This window comes from Salmo salar, chromosome ssa11, assembly GCF_905237065.1.
Source record: "Salmo salar chromosome ssa11, Ssal_v3.1, whole genome shotgun sequence".
Classification (NCBI taxonomy): domain Eukaryota; kingdom Metazoa; phylum Chordata; class Actinopteri; order Salmoniformes; family Salmonidae; genus Salmo; species Salmo salar.
The window spans coordinates 45,672,663-45,695,070 of NC_059452.1; the positions used below are offsets into that span (position 1 = coordinate 45,672,663).

The 22,408-nt window shown below is 43.0% G+C and overlaps 1 protein-coding gene across 1 annotated transcript in view; it reads right to left on the reverse strand.

Moving 5' to 3' along the window:
* Positions 1-21,882, reverse strand: part of LOC106599191 (DIS3-like exonuclease 1) — a 59,881-nt gene extending 37,999 nt beyond the window's left edge. Inside the window, exons 1-4 of the mRNA XM_045688868.1 lie at positions 21,701-21,882; positions 21,182-21,336; positions 18,615-18,793; positions 18,207-18,352 (exon numbers count right to left, since the gene is read on the reverse strand). Of these exons, the coding sequence (XP_045544824.1) occupies positions 18,207-18,352; positions 18,615-18,793; positions 21,182-21,336; positions 21,701-21,882 (662 nt within the window). The remainder of the gene's footprint in view (positions 1-18,206; positions 18,353-18,614; positions 18,794-21,181; positions 21,337-21,700) is intronic.
* Between the last annotated feature and the right edge of the window lie 526 nt (positions 21,883-22,408).

Consider the following 22,408-nt stretch of genomic DNA (forward strand, 5'->3'; position numbering starts at 1 on the left):
ACCTTACTGTGGTATGAAGACCAGCTCTACTGTTATGACCTTACTGTGGTATGAAGACCAGCTCTACTGTTATGACCTTACTGTGGTATGAAGACCAGCTCTACTGTTATGACCTTACTGTTATAAACTTACTGTGGTATGAAGACCAGCTCTACTGTTATGACCTTACTGTGGTATGAAGACCAGCTCTACTGTTATGACCTTACTGTGGTATGAAGACCAGCTCTACTGTTATGACCTTACTGTGGTATGAAGACCAGCTCTACTGTTATGACCTTACTGTGGTATGAAGACCAGCTCTACTGTTATGACCTTACTGTTATGACCTTACTGTGATATGAAGACCAGTTCTACTGTTATGACCTTACTGTGGTATGAAGACCAGCTCTACTGTTATGACCTTACTGTGGTATGAAGACCAGTTCTACTGTTATAACCTTACTGTGGTATGAAGACCAGCTCTACTGTTATAACCTTACTGTGGTATGAAGACCAGCTCTACTGTTATGACCTTACTGTGGTATGAAGACCAGCTCTACTGTTATGACCTTACTGTGGTATGAAGACCAGCTCTACTGTTATGACCTTACTGTGGTATGAAGACCAGCTCTACTGTTATGACCTTACTGTGGTATGAAGACCAGCTCTACTGTTATGACCTTACTGTTATAACCTTACTGTGGTATGAAGACCAGCTCTACTGTTATGACCTTACTGTTATAACCTTACTGTGGTATGAAGACCAGCTCTACTGTTATGACCTTACTGTGGTATGAAGACCAGCTCTACTGTTATGACCTTACTGTGGTATGAAGACCAGCTCTACTGTTATAACCTTACTGTGGTATGAAGACCAGCTCTACTGTTATGACCTTACTGTGGTATGAAGACCAGCTCTACTGTTATGACCTTACTGTCTTAGGTATGAAGACCAGCTCTACTGTTATGACCTTACTGTGGTATGAAGACCAGCTCTACTGTTATGACCTTACTGTGGTATGAAGACCAGCTCTACTGTTATGACCTTACTGTGGTATGAAGACCAGCTCTACTGTTATGACCTTACTGTTATGACCTTACTGTGGTATGAATACCAGTTCTACTGTTATGACCTTACTGTGGTATGAAGACCAGCTCTACTGTTATGACCTTACTGTGGTATGAAGACCAGCTCTACTGTTATAACCTTACTGTGGTATGAAGACCAGCTCTACTGTTATGACCTTACTGTTATAACCTTACTGTGGTATGAAGACCAGCTCTACTGTTATGACCTTACTGTGGTATGAAGACCAGCTCTACTGTTATGACCTTACTGTGGTATGAAGACCAGCTCTACTGTTATGACCTTACTGTGGTATGAAGACCAGTTCTACTGTTATGACCTTACTGTGGTATGAAGACCAGCTCTACTGTTATGACCTTACTGTGGTATGAAGACCAGCTCTACTGTTATGACCTTACTGTGGTATGAAGACCAGCTCTACTGTTATGACCTTACTGTGGTATGAAGACCAGCTCTACTGTTATGACCTTACTGTGGTATGAAGACCAGCTCTACTGTTATGACCTTACTGTGGTATGAAGACCAGCTCTACTGTTATGACCTTACTGTGGTATGAAGACCAGCTCTACTGTTATGACCTTACTGTGGTATGAAGACCAGCTCTACTGTTATGACCTTACTGTGGTATGAAGACCAGCTCTACTGTTATGACCTTACTGTGGTATGAAGACCAGCTCTACTGTTATGACCTTACTGTGGTATGAAGACCAGCTCTACTGTTATGACCTTACTGTGGTATGAAGACCAGCTCTACTGTTATGACCTTACTTTGTGGTATGAAGACCAGCTCTACTGTTATGACCTTACTGTTATACCTTACTGTGGTATGAAGACCAGCTCTACTGTTATGACCTTACTGTGGTATGAAGACCAGTTCTACTGTTATGACCTTACTGTGGTATGAAGACCAGCTCTACTGTTATGACCTTACTGTGGTATGAAGACCAGCTCTACTGTTATGACCTTACTGTGGTATGAAGACCAGCTCTACTGTTATGACCTTACTGTGGTATGAAGACCAGCTCTACTGTTATGACCTTAGCTTACTGTGGTATGAAGACCAGCTCTACTGTTATGACCTTACTGTTTAACCTTACTGTGATATGAAGACCAGCTCTACTGTTATGACCTTACTGTGGTATGAAGACCAGCTCTACTGTTATGACCTTACTGTGGTATGAAGACCAGCTCTACTGTTATGACCTTACTGTGGTATGAAGACCAGCTCTACTGTTATGACCTTACTGTGGTATGAAGACCAGCTCTACTGTTATGACCTTACTGTGGTATGAAGACCAGCTCTACTGTTATGACCTTACTGTGGTATGAAGACCAGCTCTACTGTTATGACCTTACTGTGGTATGAAGACCAGCTCTACTGTTATGACCTTACTGTTATGACCTTACTGTGGTATGAAGACCAGCTCTACTGTTATGACCTTACTGTGGTATGAAGACCAGCTCTACTGTTATGACCTTACTGTGGTATGAAGACCAGTTCTCTACTGTTATGACCTTACTGTGGTATGAAGACCAGCTCTACTGTTATGACCTTACTGTGGTATGAAGACCAGCTCTACTGTTATGACCTTACTGTGGTATGAAGACCAGCTCTACTGTTATGACCTTACTGTGGTATGAAGACCAGCTCTACTGTTATGACCTTACTGTTATAAACTTACTGTGGTATGAAGACCAGCTCTACTGTTATGACCTTACTGTGGTATGAAGACCAGCTCTACTGTTATGACCTTACTGTGGTATGAAGACCAGCTCTACTGTTATGACCTTACTGTGGTATGAAGACCAGCTCTACTGTTATGACCTTACTGTGGTATGAAGACCAGCTCTACTGTTATGACCTTACTGTTATGACCTTACTGTGATATGAAGACCAGCTCTACTGTTATGACCTTACTGTGGTATGAAGACCAGCTCTACTGTTATGACCTTACTGTGGTATGAAGACCAGCTCTACTGTTATGACCTTACTGTGGTATGAAGACCAGCTCTACTGTTATGACCTTACTGTTTAACTTACTGTGGTATGAAGACCAGCTCTACTGTTATGACCTTACTGTTATGACCTTACTGTGGTATGAAGACCAGCTCTACTGTTATGACCTTACTGTGGTATGAAGACCAGCTCTACTGTTATGACCTTACTGTGGTATGAAGACCAGCTCTACTGTTATGACCTTACTGTGGTATGAAGACCAGCTCTACTGTTATGACCTTACTGTGGTATGAAGACCAGCTCTACTGTTATGACCTTACTGTGGTATGAAGACCAGCTCTACTGTTATGACCTTACTGTGGTATGAAGACCAGCTCTACTGTTATGACCTTACTGTGGTATGAAGACCAGCTCTACTGTTATGACCTTACTGTGGTATGAAGACCAGCTCTACTGTTATGACCTTACTGTGGTATGAAGACCAGCTCTACTGTTATGACCTTACTGTGGTATGAAGACCAGCTCTACTGTTATGACCTTACTGTGGTATGAAGACCAGTCTCTACTGTTATGACCTTACTGTGGTATGAAGACCAGTTCTACTGTTATGACCTTACTGTGGTATGAAGACCAGCTCTACTGTTATGACCTTACTGTGGTATGAAGACCAGCTCTACTGTTATGACCTTACTGTGGTATGAAGACCAGCTCTACTGTTATGACCTTACTGTGGTATGAAGACCAGCTCTACTGTTATGACCTTACTGTTATAACCTTACTGTGGTATGAAGACCAGCTCTACTGTTATGACCTTACTGTGGTATGAAGACCAGCTCTACTGTTATGACCTTACTGTGGTATGAAGACCAGCTCTACTGTTATGACCTTACTGTGGTATGAAGACCAGCTCTACTGTTATGACCTTACTGTGGTATGAAGACCAGCTCTACTGTTATGACCTTACTGTGGTATGAAGACCAGCTCTACTGTTATGACCTTACTGTGGTATGAAGACCAGCTCTACTGTTATGACCTTACTGTGGTATGAAGACCAGCTCTACTGTTATGACCTTACTGTGGTATGAAGACCAGCTCTACTGTTATGACCTTACTGTGGTATGAAGACCAGCTCTACTGTTATGACCTTACTGTGGTATGAAGACCAGCTCTACTGTTATGACCTTACTGTGGTATGAAGACCAGCTCTACTGTTATGACCTTACTGTGGTATGAAGACCAGCTCTACTGTTATAACCTTACTGTTATGACCTTACTGTGGTATGAAGACCAGCTCTACTGTTATGACCTTACTGTGGTATGAAGACCAGCTCTACTGTTATGACCTTACTGTGGTATGAAGACCAGCTCTACTGTTATGACCTTACTGTGGTATGAAGACCAGCTCTACTGTTATGACCTTACTGTGGTATGAAGACCAGCTCTACTGTTATGACCTTACTGTGGTATGAAGACCAGCTCTACTGTTATGACCTTACTGTTATAAACCTTACTGTGGTATGAAGACCAGCTCTACTGTTATGACCTTACTGTGGTATGAAGACCAGCTCTACTGTTATGACCTTACTGTGGTATGAAGACCAGCTCTACTGTTATGACCTTACTGTGGTATGAAGACCAGCTCTACTGTTATGACCTTACTGTGGTATGAAGACCAGCTCTACTGTTATGACCTTACTGTTATGACCTTACTGTGGTATGAAGACCAGCTCTACTGTTATGACCTTACTGTGGTATGAAGACCAGCTCTACTGTTATGACCTTACTGTGGTATGAAGACCAGCTCTACTGTTATGACCTTACTGTGGTATGAAGACCAGCTCTACTGTTATGACCTTACTGTGGTATGAAGACCAGCTCTACTGTTATGACCTTACTGTGGTATGAAGACCAGCTCTACTGTTATGACCTTACTGTGGTATGAAGACCAGCTCTACTGTTATGACCTTACTGTGGTATGAAGACCAGCTCTACTGTTATGACCTTACTGTGGTATGAAGACCAGCTCTACTGTTATGACCTTACTACTCTGTGGTATGAAGACCAGCTCTACTGTTATGACCTTACTGTGGTATGAAGACCAGCTCTACTGTTATGACCTTACTGTGGTATGAAGACCAGCTCTACTGTTATGACCTTACTGTGGTATGAAGACCAGCTCTACTGTTATGACCTTACTGTGGTATGAAGACCAGCTCTACTGTTATGACCTTACTGTGGTATGAAGACCAGCTCTACTGTTATGACCTTACTGTGGTATGAAGACCAGCTCTACTGTTATGACCTTACTGTGGTATGAAGACCAGCTCTACTGTTATGACCTTACTGTGGTATGAAGACCAGCTCTACTGTTATGACCTTACTGTGGTATGAAGACCAGCTCTACTGTTATGACCTTACTGTGGTATGAAGACCAGCTCTACTGTTATGACCTTACTGTGGTATGAAGACCAGCTCTACTGTTATGACCTTACTGTGGTATGAAGACCAGCTCTACTGTTATGACCTTACTGTTATAACCTTACTGTGGTATGAAGACCAGCTCTACTGTTATGACCTTACTGTATAACCTTAGGTATGAAGACCAGCTCTACTGTTATGACCTTACTGTGGTATGAAGACCAGCTCTACTGTTATGACCTTACTGTGGTATGAAGACCAGCTCTACTGTTATGACCTTACTGTGGTATGAAGACCAGCTCTACTGTTATGACCTTACTGTGGTATGAAGACCAGCTCTACTGTTATGACCTTACTGTGGTATGAAGACCAGCTCTACTGTTATGACCTTACTGTTATGACCTTACTGTGGTATGAAGACCAGCTCTACTGTTATGACCTTACTGTGGTATGAAGACCAGCTCTACTGTTATGACCTTACTGTGGTATGAAGACCAGCTCTACTGTTATGACCTTACTGTGGTATGAAGACCAGCTCTACTGTTATGACCTTACTGTGGTATGAAGACCAGCTCTACTGTTATGACCTTACTGTGGTATGAAGACCAGCTCTACTGTTATGACCTTACTGTGGTATGAAGACCAGCTCTACTGTTATGACCTTACTGTGGTATGAAGACCAGCTCTACTGTTATGACCTTACTGTGGTATGAAGACCAGCTCTACTGTTATGACCTTACTGTGGTATGAAGACCAGCTCTACTGTTATGACCTTACTGTGGTATGAAGACCAGCTCTACTGTTATGACCTTACTGTGGTATGAAGACCAGCTCTACTGTTATGACCTTACTGTGGTATGAAGACCAGCTCTACTGTTATGACCTTACTGTGGTATGAAGACCAGCTCTACTGTTATGACCTTACTGTGGTATGAAGACCAGCTCTACTGTTATGACCTTACTGTGGTATGAAGACCAGCTCTACTGTTATGACCTTACTGTGGTATGAAGACCAGCTCTACTGTTATGACCTTACTGTGGTATGAAGACCAGCTCTACTGTTATGACCTTACTGTGGTATGAAGACCAGCTCTACTGTTATGACCTTACTGTTATAACCTTACTGTGGTATGAAGACCAGCTCTACTGTTATGACCTTACTGTGGTATGAAGACCAGCTCTACTGTTATGACCTTACTGTGGTATGAAGACCAGCTCTACTGTTATGACCTTACTGTGGTATGAAGACCAGCTCTACTGTTATAACCTTACTGTGGTATGAAGACCAGTTCTACTGTTATGACCTTACTGTGGTATGAAGACCAGCTCTACTGTTATGACCTTACTGTGGTATGAAGACCAGCTCTACTGTGAAGACCAGTTCTACTGTTATAACCTTACTGTGGTATGAAGACCAGTTCTACTGTTATGACCTTACTGTGGTATGAAGACCAGCTCTACTGTTATGACCTTACTGTGGTATGAAGACCAGCTCTACTGTTATGACCTTACTGTGGTATGAAGACCAGCTCTACTGTTATGACCTTACTGTGGTATGAAGACCAGCTCTACTGTTATGACCTTACTGTGGTATGAAGACCAGCTCTACTGTTATGACCTTACTGTGGTATGAAGACCAGCTCTACTGTTATGACCTTACTGTGGTATGAAGACCAGCTCTACTGTTATGACCTTACTGTGGTATGAAGACCAGCTCTACTGTTATGACCTTACTGTGGTATGAAGACCAGCTCTACTGTTATGACCTTACTGTGGTATGAAGACCAGCTCTACTGTTATGACCTTACTGTGGTATGAAGACCAGCTCTACTGTTATGACCTTACTGTGGTATGAAGACCAGCTCTACTGTTATGACCTTACTGTTATAACCTTACTGTGGTATGAAGACCAGCTCTACTGTTATGACCTTACTGTGGTATGAAGACCAGCTCTACTGTTATGACCTTACTGTGGTATGAAGACCAGCTCTACTGTTATGACCTTACTGTGGTATGAAGACCAGCTCTACTGTTATGACCTTACTGTGGTATGAAGACCAGCTCTACTGTTATGACCTTACTGTGGTATGAAGACCAGCTCTACTGTTATGACCTTACTGTGGTATGAAGACCAGCTCTACTGTTATGACCTTACTGTGGTATGAAGACCAGCTCTACTGTTATGACCTTACTGTGGTATGAAGACCAGCTCTACTGTTATGACCTTACTGTGGTATGAAGACCAGCTCTACTGTTATGACCTTACTGTGGTATGAAGACCAGCTCTACTGTTATGACCTTACTGTGGTATGAAGACCAGCTCTACTGTTATGACCTTACTGTGGTATGAAGACCAGCTCTACTGTTATGACCTTACTGTGGTATGAAGACCAGCTCTACTGTTATGACCTTACTGTGGTATGAAGACCAGCTCTACTGTTATGACCTTACTGTTACTTACTGTGGTATGAAGACCAGCTCTACTGTTATGACCTTACTGTGGTATGAAGACCAGCTCTACTGTTATGACCTTACTGTGGTATGAAGACCAGCTCTACTGTTATGACCTTACTGTGGTATGAAGACCAGCTCTACTGTTATGACCTTACTGTGGTATGAAGACCAGCTCTACTGTTATGACCTTACTGTGGTATGAAGACCAGCTCTACTGTTATGACCTTACTGTGGTATGAAGACCAGCTCTACTGTTATGACCTTACTGTGGTATGAAGACCAGCTCTACTGTTATGACCTTACTGTGGTATGAAGACCAGCTCTACTGTTATGACCTTACTGTTATAACCTTACTGTGGTATGAAGACCAGCTCTACTGTTATGACCTTACTGTGGTATGAAGACCAGCTCTACTGTTATGACCTTACTGTGGTATGAAGACCAGCTCTACTGTTATGACCTTACTGTGGTATGAAGACCAGCTCTACTGTTATGACCTTACTGTGGTATGAAGACCAGCTCTACTGTTATGACCTTACTGTGGTATGAAGACCAGCTCTACTGTTATGACCTTACTGTGGTATGAAGACCAGCTCTACTGTTATGACCTTACTGTGGTATGAAGACCAGTTCTACTGTTATGACCTTACTGTGGTATGAAGACCAGCTCTACTGTTATGACCTTACTGTGGTATGAAGACCAGCTCTACTGTTATGACCTTACTGTGGTATGAAGACCAGCTCTACTGTTATGACCTTACTGTGGTATGAAGACCAGCTCTACTGTTATGACCTTACTGTGGTATGAAGACCAGCTCTACTGTTATGACCTTACTGTGGTATGAAGACCAGCTCTACTGTTATGACCTTACTGTGGTATGAAGACCAGCTCTACTGTTATGACCTTACTGTGGTATGAAGACCAGCTCTACTGTTATGACCTTACTGTGGTATGAAGACCAGCTCTACTGTTATGACCTTACTGTGGTATGAAGACCAGCTCTACTGTTATGACCTTACTGTGGTATGAAGACCAGCTCTACTGTTATGACCTTACTGTGGTATGAAGACCAGCTCTACTGTTATGACCTTACTGTGGTATGAAGACCAGCTCTACTGTTATGACCTTACTGTGGTATGAAGACCAGCTCTACTGTTATGACCTTACTGTTATGACCTTACTGTGGTATGAAGACCAGCTCTACTGTTATGACCTTACTGTGGTATGAAGACCAGCTCTACTGTTATGACCTTACTGTGGTATGAAGACCAGCTCTACTGTTATGACCTTACTGTTATAACCTTACTGTGGTATGAAGACCAGCTCTACTGTTATGACCTTACTGTGGTATGAAGACCAGCTCTACTGTTATGACCTTACTGTGGTATGAAGACCAGCTCTACTGTTATGACCTTACTGTGGTATGAAGACCAGCTCTACTGTTATGACCTTACTGTGGTATGAAGACCAGCTCTACTGTTATGACCTTACTGTGGTATGAAGACCAGCTCTACTGTTATGACCTTACTGTGGTATGAAGACCAGCTCTACTGTTATGACCTTACTGTGGTATGAAGACCAGCTCTACTGTTATGACCTTACTGTGGTATGAAGACCAGCTCTACTGTTATGACCTTACTGTTATGACCTTACTGTGGTATGAAGACCAGCTCTACTGTTATGACCTTACTGTGGTATGAAGACCAGTTCTACTGTTATGACCTTACTGTGGTATGAAGACCAGCTCTACTGTTATGACCTTACTGTGGTATGAAGACCAGCTCTACTGTTATGACCTTACTGTGGTATGAAGACCAGCTCTACTGTTATGACCTTACTGTTTTGGTATGAAGACCAGCTCTACTGTTATGACCTTACTGTGGTATGAAGACCAGCTCTACTGTTATGACCTTACTGTGGTATGAAGACCAGCTCTACTGTTATGACCTTACTGTGGTATGAAGACCAGCTCTACTGTTATGACCTTACTGTGGTATGAAGACCAGCTCTACTGTTATGACCTTACTGTGGTATGAAGACCAGCTCTACTGTTATGACCTTACTGTGGTATGAAGACCAGCTCTACTGTTATGACCTTACTGTGGTATGAAGACCAGCTCTACTGTTATGACCTTACTGTGGTATGAAGACCAGCTCTACTGTTATGACCTTACTGTTATAACCTTACTGTGGTATGAAGACCAGCTCTACTGTTATAACCTTACTGTTATGACCTTACTGTGGTATGAAGACCAGCTCTACTGTTATGACCTTACTGTGGTATGAAGACCAGCTCTACTGTTATGACCTTACTGTGGTATGAAGACCAGCTCTACTGTTATGACCTTACTGTGGTATGAAGACCAGCTCTACTGTTATGACCTTACTGTGGTATGAAGACCAGCTCTACTGTTATGACCTTACTGTGGTATGAAGACCAGCTCTACTGTTATGACCTTACTGTGGTATGAAGACCAGCTCTACTGTTATGACCTTACTGTTAAGGTATGAAGACCAGCTCTACTGTTATGACCTTACTGTGGTATGAAGACCAGCTCTACTGTTATGACCTTACTGTGGTATGAAGACCAGCTCTACTGTTATGACCTTACTGTGGTATGAAGACCAGCTCTACTGTTATGACCTTACTGTGGTATGAAGACCAGCTCTACTGTTATGACCTTACTGTTATAACCTTACTGTGGTATGAAGACCAGCTCTACTGTTATGACCTTACTGTGGTATGAAGACCAGCTCTACTGTTATGACCTTACTGTGGTATGAAGACCAGCTCTACTGTTATGACCTTACTGTGGTATGAAGACCAGCTCTACTGTTATGACCTTACTGTGGTATGAAGACCAGCTCTACTGTTATGACCTTACTGTGGTATGAAGACCAGCTCTACTGTTATGACCTTACTGTGGTATGAAGACCAGCTCTACTGTTATGACCTTACTGTTATAACCTTACTGTGGTATGAAGACCAGCTCTACTGTTATGACCTTACTGTGGTATGAAGACCAGCTCTACTGTTATGACCTTACTGTGGTATGAAGACCAGCTCTACTGTTATGACCTTACTGTGGTATGAACCACTCTACTGTTATGACCTTACTGTGGTATGAAGACCAGCTCTACTGTTATGACCTTACTGTTATGACCTTACTGTGGTATGAAGACCAGCTCTACTGTTATGACCTTACTGTGGTATGAAGACCAGCTCTACTGTTATGACCTTACTGTTCTTGTGGTATGAAGACCAGCTCTACTGTTATGACCTTACTGTGGTATGAAGACCAGCTCTACTGTTATGACCTTACTGTGGTATGAAGACCAGCTCTACTGTTATGACCTTACTGTGGTATGAAGACCAGCTCTACTGTTATGACCTTACTGTGGTATGAAGACCAGCTCTACTGTTATGACCTTACTGTGGTATGAAGACCAGCTCTACTGTTATGACCTTACTGTGGTATGAAGACCAGCTCTACTGTTATGACCTTACTGTGGTATGAAGACCAGCTCTACTGTTATGACCTTACTGTGGTATGAAGACCAGCTCTACTGTTATGACCTTACTGTGGTATGAAGACCAGCTCTACTGTTATGACCTTACTGTGGTATGAAGACCAGTTCTACTGTTATAACCTTACTGTTATGACCTTACTGTGGTATGAATACCAGTTCTACTGTTATAACCTTACTGTTATGACCTTACTGTGGTATGAAGACCAGTTCTACTGTTATGACCTTACTGTGGTATGAAGACCAGCTCTACTGTTATGACCTTACTGTGGTATGAAGACCAGCTCTACTGTTATGACCTTACTGTGGTATGAAGACCAGCTCTACTGTTATGACCTTACTGTGGTATGAAGACCAGCTCTACTGTTATGACCTTACTGTGGTATGAAGACCAGCTCTACTGTTATGACCTTACTGTGATATGAAGACCAGCTCTACTGTTATGACCTTACTGTGGTATGAAGACCAGCTCTACTGTTATGACCTTACTGTGGTATGAAGACCAGCTCTACTGTTATGACCTTACTGTGGTATGAAGACCAGCTCTACTGTTATGACCTTACTGTGGTATGAAGACCAGCTCTACTGTTATGACCTTACTGTTATGACCTTACTGTGATATGAAGACCAGTTCTACTGTTATGACCTTACTGTGGTATGAAGACCAGCTCTACTGTTATGACCTTACTGTGGTATGAAGACCAGCTCTACTGTTATGACCTTACTGTGTTATGAAGACCAGCTCTACTGTTATGACCTTACTGTGGTATGAAGACCAGCTCTACTGTTATGACCTTACTGTTTGTGGTATGAAGACCAGCTCTACTGTTATGACCTTACTGTGGTATGAAGACCAGCTCTACTGTTATGACCTTACTGTGGTATGAAGACCAGCTCTACTGTTATGACCTTACTGTGGTATGAAGACCAGCTCTACTGTTATGACCTTACTGTGGTATGAAGACCAGCTCTACTGTTATGACCTTACTGTGGTATGAAGACCAGCTCTACTGTTATGACCTTACTGTGGTATGAAGACCAGTTCTACTGTTATGACCTTACTGTGGTATGAAGACCAGCTCTACTGTTATAACCTTACTGTGGTATGAAGACCAGCTCTACTGTTATGACCTTACTGTTATAACCTTACTGTGGTATGAAGACCAGCTCTACTGTTATGACCTTACTGTTATAACCTTACTGTGATATGAAGACCAGCTCTACTGTTATGACCTTAATGTGGTATGAAGACCAGCTCTACTGTTATGACCTTACTGTGGTATGAAGACCAGCTCTACTGTTATGACCTTACTGTGGTATGAAGACCAGCTCTACTGTTATGACCTTACTGTGGTATGAAGACCAGCTCTACTGTTATGACCTTACTGTGGTATGAAGACCAGCTCTACTGTTATGACCTTACTGTGGTATGAAGACCAGCTCTACTGTTATGACCTTACTGTTTACTGTGGTATGAAGACCAGCTCTACTGTTATGACCTTACTGTGGTATGAAGACCAGCTCTACTGTTATGACCTTACTGTGGTATGAAGACCAGCTCTACTGTTATGACCTTACTGTGGTATGAAGACCAGCTCTACTGTTATGACCTTACTGTGGTATGAAGACCAGCTCTACTGTTATGACCTTACTGTGGTATGAAGACCAGCTCTACTGTTATGACCTTACTGTGGTATGAAGACCAGCTCTACTGTTATGACCTTACTGTGGTATGAAGACCAGCTCTACTGTTATGACCTTACTGTGGTATGAAGACCAGCTCTACTGTTATGACCTTACTGTGGTATGAAGACCAGCTCTACTGTTATGACCTTACTGTGGTATGAAGACCAGCTCTACTGTTATGACCTTACTGTGGTATGAAGACCAGCTCTACTGTTATGACCTTACTGTGGTATGAAGACCAGCTCTACTGTTATGACCTTACTGTGGTATGAAGACCAGCTCTACTGTTATGACCTTACTGTGGTATGAAGACCAGCTCTACTGTTATGACCTTACTGTGGTATGAAGACCAGCTCTACTGTTATGACCTTACTGTGGTATGAAGACCAGCTCTACTGTTATGACCTTACTGTTATGACCTTACTGTGGTATGAAGACCAGCTCTACTGTTATGACCTTACTGTGGTATGAAGACCAGCTCTACTGTTATGACCTTACTGTGGTATGAAGACCAGCTCTACTGTTATGACCTTACTGTGGTATGAAGACCAGCTCTACTGTTATGACCTTACTGTGGTATGAAGACCAGCTCTACTGTTATGACCTTACTGTTATACCTTACTGTGGTATGAAGACCAGCTCTACTGTTATGACCTTACTGTGGTATGAAGACCAGCTCTACTGTTATGACCTTACTGTGGTATGAAGACCAGCTCTACTGTTATGACCTTACTGTGGTATGAAGACCAGCTCTACTGTTATGACCTTACTGTGGTATGAAGACCAGCTCTACTGTTATGACCTTACTGTTATGACCTTACTGTGGTATGAAGACCAGCTCTACTGTTATGACCTTACTGTGGTATGAAGACCAGCTCTACTGTTATGACCTTACTGTGGTATGAAGACCAGCTCTACTGTTATAACCTTACTGTGGTATGAAGACCAGCTCTACTGTTATGACCTTACTGTGGTATGAAGACCAGCTCTACTGTTATGACCTTACTGTGGTATGAAGACCAGCTCTACTGTTATGACCTTACTGTGGTATGAAGACCAGCTCTACTGTTATGACCTTACTGTGGTATGAAGACCAGCTCTACTGTTATGACCTTACTGTGGTATGAAGACCAGCTCTACTGTTATGACCTTACTGTGGTATGAAGACCAGCTCTACTGTTATGACCTTACTGTGGTATGAAGACCAGCTCTACTGTTATGACCTTACTGTGGTATGAAGACCAGCTCTACTGTTATGACCTTACTGTGGTATGAAGACCAGCTCTACTGTTATGACCTTACTGTGGTATGAAGACCAGCTCTACTGTTATGACCTTACTGTGGTATGAAGACCAGTTCTACTGTTATGACCTTACTGTGGTATGAAGACCAGCTCTACTGTTATGACCTTACTGTTACCTTACTGTGGTATGAAGACCAGCTCTACTGTTATGACCTTACTGTGGTATGAAGACCAGCTCTACTGTTATGACCTTACTGTGGTATGAAGACCAGCTCTACTGTTATGACCTTACTGTGGTATGAAGACCAGCTCTACTGTTATGACCTTACTGTGGTATGAAGACCAGCTCTACTGTTATGACCTTACTGTGGTATGAAGACCAGCTCTACTGTTATAACCTTACTGTTATGACCTTACTGTGGTATGAAGACCAGTTCTACTGTTATGACCTTACTGTTATGACCTTACTGTGGTATGAAGACCAGCTCTACTGTTATGACCTTACTGTGGTATGAAGACCAGCTCTACTGTTATGACCTTACTGTGGTATGAAGACCAGCTCTACTGTTATGACCTTACTGTGGTATGAAGACCAGCTCTACTGTTATGACCTTACTGTTTAGACCAGTTCTACTGTTATGACCTTACTGTGGTATGAAGACCAGTTCTACTGTTATGACCTTACTGTGGTATGAAGACCAGCTCTACTGTTATGACCTTACTGTGATATGAAGACCAGCTCTACTGTTATGACCTTACTGTGGTATGAAGACCAGTTCTACTGTTATAACCTTACTGTTATGACCTTACTGTGGTATGAAGACCAGTTCTACTGTTATAACCTTACTGTTATGACCTTACTGTGGTATGAAGACCAGTTCTACTGTTATGACCTTACTGTGGTATGAAGACCAGCTCTACTGTTATGACCTTACTGTGGTATGAAGACAAGCTCTACTGTTATGACCTTACTGTTGTATGAAGACCAGCTCTACTGTTATGACCTTACTGTGGTATGAAGACTAGCTCTACTGTTATGACCTTACTGTTATCTGTGATATGAAGACCAGTTCTACTGTTATGACCTTACTGTGGTATGAAGACCAGCTCTACTGTTATGACCTTACTGTGGTATGAAGACCAGTTCTACTGTTATGACCTTACTGTGGTATGAAGACCAGCTCTACTGTTATGACCTTACTGTGGTATGAAGACCAGCTCTACTGTTATGACCTTACTTTTATGACCTTACTGTGATATGAAGACCAGTTCTACTGTTATGACCTTACTGTGGTATGAAGACCAGCTCTACTGTTATGACCTTACTGTGGTATGAAGACCAGCTCTACTGTTATGACCTTACTGTGGTATGAAGACCAGTTCTACTGTTATGACCTTAATGTGGTATGAAGACCAGCTCTACTGTTATGACCTTACTGTGGTATGAAGACCAGCTCTACTGTTATGACCTTACTGTGGTATGAAGACCAGCTCTACTGTTATGACCTTACTGTGGTACGAAGACCAGTTCTACTGTTATGACCTTACTGTGGTATGAAGACCAGCTCTACTGTTATGACCTTACTGTGGTATGAAGACCAGCTCTACTGTTATGACCTTACTGTGGTATGAAGACCAGCTCTACTGTTATGACCTTACTGTGGTATGAAGACCGGCTCTACTGTTATGAACTTACTGTGGTATGAAGACCAGCTCTACTGTTATGACCTTACTGTTATAACCTTACTGTGGTATGAAGACCAGCTCTACTGTTATGACCTTACTGTTATAACCTTACTGTGGTATGAAGACCAGCTCTACTGTTATGACCTTAATTTGGTATGAAGACCAGTTCTACTGTTATGACCTTACTGTGGTATGAAGACCAGCTCTACTGTTATGACCTTACTGTGGTATGAAGACCAGCTCTACTGTTATGACCTTACTGTGGTATGAAGACCAGTTCTACTGTTATGACCTTACTGTGGTATGAAGACCAGCTCTACTGTTATGACCTTACTGTTATGACCTTACTGTGGTATGAAGACCAGCTCTACTGTTATGACCTTACTGTGGTATGAAGACCAGCTCTACTGTTATAACCTTACTGTGGTATGAAGACCAGCTCTACTGTTATGACCTTACTGTTATGACCTTACTGTGGTATGAAGACCAGCTCTACTGTTATGACCTTACTGTTATGACCTTGCTGTGGTATGAAGACCAGCTCTACTGTTATGACCTTACTGTGGTATGAAGACCAGCTCTACTGTTATGACCTTACTGTTATGACCTTACTGTGGTATGAAGACCAGTTCTACTGTTATGACCTTACTGTGGTATGAAGACCAGTTCTACTGTTATGACCTTACTGTGGTATGAAGACCAGTTCTACTGTTATGACCTTACTGTGGTATGAAGACCAGCTCTACTGTTATGACCTTACTGTGGTATGAAGACCAGCTCTACTGTTATGACCTTACTGTGGTATGAAGACCAGCTCTACTGTTATGACCTTACTGTGGTATGAAGACCAGCTCTACTGTTATGACCTTACTGTGGTATGAAGACCAGTTCTACTGTTATAACCTTACTGTTATGACCTTACTGTGGTATGAAGACCAGTTCTACTGTTATAACCTTACTGTTATGACCTTACTGTGGTATGAAGACCAGTTCTACTGTTATGACCTTACTGTGGTATGAAGACCAGCTCTACTGTTATGACCTTACTGTGGTATGAAGACCAGCTCTACTGTTATGACCTTACTGTGGTATGAAGACCAGCTCTACTGTTATGACCCTACTGTGGTATGAAGACTAGCTCTACTGTTATGACCTTACTGTTATAAACTTACTGTGGTATGAAGACCAGCTCTACTGTTATGACCTTACTGTGGTATGAAGACCAGTTCTACTGTTATGACCTTAATGTGGTATGAAGACCAGCTCTACTGTTATGACCTTACTGTGGTATGAAGACCAGCTCTACTGTTATGACCTTACTGTGGTATGAAGACCAGCTCTACTGTTATGACCTTACTGTTATGACCTTACTGTGATATGAAGACCAGTTCTACTGTTATGACCTTACTGTGGTATGAAGACCAGCTCTACTGTTATGACCTTACTGTGGTATGAAGAGCAGTTCTACTGTTATGACCTTACTGTGGTATGAAGACCAGCTCTACTGTTATGACCTTACTGTGGTATGAAGACCAGCTCTACTGTTATGACCTTACTGTGGTATGAAGACCAGCTCTACTGTTATGACCTTACTGTGGTATGAAGACCAGCTCTACTGTTATGACCTTACTGTGGTATGAAGACCAGTTCTACTGTTATAACCTTACTTTTATGACCTTACTGTGGTATGAAGACCAGTTCTACTGTTATAACCTTACTCTTATGACCTTACTGTGGTATGAAGACCAGCTCTACTGTTATGACCTTACTGTTATGACCTTACTGTGGTATGAAGACCAGTTCTACTGTTATGACCTTACTGTTGTATGAAGACCAGCTCTACTGTTATGACCTTACTGTGGTATGAAGACCAGCTCTACTGTTATGACCTTACTGTGTTATGAAGACCAGCTCTCCTGTTATGACCTTACTGTGGTATGAAGACTAGCTCTACTGTTATGACCTTACTGTTATGACCTTACTGTGGTATGAAGACCAGCTCTCCTGTGATGACCTTACTTCGGTATGAAGACCAGCTCTACTGTTATGACCTTACTGTGGTATGAAGACCAGCTCTACTGTTATGACCTTACTGTGGTATGAAGACCAGTTCTACTGTTATGACCTTACTGTGGTATGAAGACCAGCTCTCCTGTTATGACCTTACTGTGGTATGAAGACCAGCATGCCGTTGGCTCTGATGGTGTAGATGACTGCGTCGGCCACACAGCGCTCGTCTGTCTCTGGGTCTTTGTCTCTGAAGTAGAGACACTGGAATAGCTCGGTGGACACCTTCTGGGCATGCTGTGCTGCCTCGGGGGTCAGAGGGTAGAGGTTAGAGTTCAGGGGTCAATGTCAGAAGATAACCCCCTGTGAGGATGGTTTTCTACAGTAAAAGACTCCACACACTGTCCTCTATGCTCCCATGGTATTTATTGAAACAACTTTGACTCTTAGGCCTTCATCACCCCCAAGTCTTCCATTTAGAGATGAATGATATCTTCTCTTATCTCATTGGATCTTACTTTGTTTTTTTAATGCTATTGTGGATGTTTAGTATTGCTACGATACTGACCCTGTTCTTGTTGTTGATTTGCTGAGCCACCTCCTCCAGCTCTTTGTTACTGGCTAAGGCCTTGGCTGGCCCCGCCCCCTTCTCCATGGCGTTGGCTGCGGTGAGCAGGCGGTGGACGATCATGTCGGCATAGCGACGGATGGGAGAGGTGAAGTGGGTGTATCGGTCCAGAGCCAGACCTGAAGGAAGGGACACAGAGGTAAACAAATCATCTCTGTCCAGATATAACCTGATGCCCTGAGAGTAGATCTGTCCAGATATAACCTGATGCCCTGAGAGTAGATCTGTCCAGATATAACCTGATGCCTCTTCCCCCTGGGCCCTGGGAGTAGATCTGTCCAGATATAACCTGGGCCCCTTCCCCCTGGGCCCTGAGAGTAGATCTGTCCAGATATAACCTGATGCCTCTTCCCCCTGGGCCATGGGAGTAGATCTGTCCAGATATAACCTGGGCCCCTTCCCCTGGGCCCTGAGAGTAGATCTGTCCAGATATAACCTGGGCCCCTTCCCCCTGGGTTCTGAGAGTAGATCTGTCCAGATATAACCTGGGCCCTGAGAGTAGATCTGTCCAGATATAACCTGGGCCCTGAGAGTAGATCTGTCCAGATATAACCTGAGCCCCTTCCCCCTGGGCCCTGAGAGTAGATCTGTCCAGATATAACCTGAGCCCCTTCCCCCTGGGCCCTGGGAGTAGATCTGTCCAGATATAACCTGGGCCCTGAGAGTAGATCTGTCCAGATATAACCTTAGCCCCTTCCCCCTGGGCCCTGGGAGTAGATCTGTCCAGATATAACCTGAGCCCCTTCCCCTGGGCCCTGAGAGTAGATCTGTCCAGATATAACCTGGGCCCCTTCCCCCTAGGTTCTGAGAGTAGATCTGTCCAGATATAACCTGGGCCCTGAGAGTAGATCTGTCCAGATATAACCTGGGCCCTGAGAGTAGATCTGTCCAGATATAACCTGAGCCCCTTCCCCCTGGGCCCTGAGAGTAGATCTGTCCAGATATAACCTGAGCCCCTTCCCCTGGGCCCTGGGAGTAGATCTGTCCAGATATAACCTGGGCCCTGAGAGTAGATCTGTCCAGATATAACCTTAGCCCCTTCCCCCTGGGCCCTGGGAGTAGATCTGTCCAGATATAACCTGGGCCCTGAGAGTAGATCTGTCCAGATATAACCTGAGCCCCTTCCCCCTGAGAGTAGATCTGTCCAGATATAACCTGAGCCCCTTCCCCCTGGGCCCTGGAAGTAGATCTGTCCAGATATAACCTGGGCCCTGAGAGTAGATCTGTCCAGATATAACCTGAGCCCCTGGGCCCTGGGAGTAGATATGTCCAGATATAACCTGAGCCCCTTCCCCCTGGGCCCTGAGAGTAGATCTGAAAGAACTGGAGAGGTATTTACAATATGGTGAAAACCACCTAGCCAACAGACAAGGTAGAGACACTGCCATATTGCTAGTGATAGCACTGGTCCTGAGGACATTAGTTACCATAGTGATAGCACTGGTCCTGAAGACATTAGTTACCATAGTGATGGTACTGGTACTGAGGACATTAGTTACCATAGTGATAGCACTGGTCCTGAGGACATTAGTTACCAAAGTGATAGTACTGGTACTGAGGACATTAGTTACCATAGTGATAGCACTGGTCCTGAAGACATTAGTTACCATAGTGATAGTACTGGTCCTGAGGACATTAGTTACCATAGTGATAGCACTGGTCCTGAGGACATTAGTTACCATAGTGATAGCACTGGTCCTGAGGACATTAGTTACCATAGTGATAGCACTGGTCCTGAGGACATTAGTTACCATAGTGATAGTACTGGTCCTGAGGACATTAGTTACCATAGTGATAGTACTGGTCCTGAGGACATTAGTTACCATAGTGATAGCACTGGTCCTGAGGACATTAGTTACCATAGTGATAGTACTGGTCCTGAGGACATTAGTTACCATAGTGATAGCACTGGTCCTGAGGACATTAGTTACCATAGTGATAGTACTGGTCCTGAGGACATTAGTTACCATAGTGATAGCACTGGTCCTGAAGACATTAGTTACCATAGTGATGGTACTGGTACTGAGGACATTAGTTACCATAGTGATAGCACTGGTCCTGAGGACATTAGTTACCAAAGTGATAGTACTGGTACTGAGGACATTAGTTACCATAGTGATAGCACTGGTCCTGAAGACATTAGTTACCATAGTGATAGTACTGGTCCTGAGGACATTAGTTACCATAGTGATAGCACTGGTCCTGAGGACATTAGTTACCATAGTGATAGCACTGGTCCTGAGGACATTAGTTACCATAGTGATAGCACTGGTCCTGAGGACATTAGTTACCATAGTGATAGTACTGGTCCTGAGGACATTAGTTACCATAGTGATAGTACTGGTCCTGAGGACATTAGTTACCATAGTGATAGCACTGGTCCTGAGGACATTAGTTACCATAGTGATAGTACTGGTCCTGAGGACATTAGTTACCATAGTGATAGCACTGGTCCTGAGGACATTAGTTACCATAGTGATAGTACTGGTCCTGAGGACATTAGTTACCATAGTGATAGTACTGTTCGACAGGGCAGGCTCCGGTAGAGAAGTAGAGGGCATTCGACATGGCCATGGTAGCCATCACCCTCAGCAGCCGGTTCACCAACAGGTCCTGGGGGTCCACGGCCCGGTCAAGGGAGTCAGCCAGGGCCTTGTTTGACCTGGGACAGGGAATCAAGGTTACAGGCTGAACTTTACTGCTATTTATCATTTGATCTAGCCTGTATGTTTGAATTAGTTGTTCTTTTGGTTGACTGGTGTGCAGACATGGGATCAAACGCATTTGTCAAATACCTGGAGTTTGCACTTTTGGGACTATTCCTTTCATTCCATTGCACAAGACAAAACTACATAAAGTGCAAGTCAATAATTTGACATGTTTAATATGATACGTCTGGACTGTTCCATGTCTCTGTTCAAAGTAGATAATGATTCCACAGTTAATAGAACGTGTTATTAACACAGCTTATAACCTATGCATAGTTAAATGGCAGGTTAGTTAGTGACACCATAGTAACAGTATACCTGGTGTCTATAGTGAAGCCGCGTGCCCGGGCACAGTCCTGTAGCTGGTTGAAGAACTCCTGGCGTGGGGGCGGGAGGTGGCGCAGCAAGGCCTGCTGGGGGAAACTCTCCTGGATCTTCTGGGCCACCCAGTGGTTAGCATAGATCATGCACTCTGCCACCTGGAAACACACCATCTCCATCTTGTTAGCTAGGATGTGCATTGGCTAGCTCCTTGATAGAAATGACCAGCAGGATTCGTTGGCTAACATGCTATGGTTTCTACTTCTTCAAATAGTCAATTACAGCAGTCAAACGTTACAGCAGTCAAACATTACAACAACAAACAATACAACAGTCAAACATTACAACATTACAACAGTCAAACATTACAACAGTCAAACATTACAACAACAAACAATACAACAGTCAAACATTACAACAGTCAAACATTACAACAGTCAAACATTACAACAACAAACATTACAACAACAAACAATACAACAGTCAAACATTACAACAGTCAAACATTACAACAGTCAAACATTACAACAGTCAAATATTACAACAACAAACATTACAACAGTCAAACATTACAACAACAAACCATACAACAGTCAAACATTACAAAAACAAACATTACAACAGTCAAACATTACAACAACAAACATTACAACAGTCAAACATTACAACAACAAACATTACAACAACAAACATTACAACAGTCAA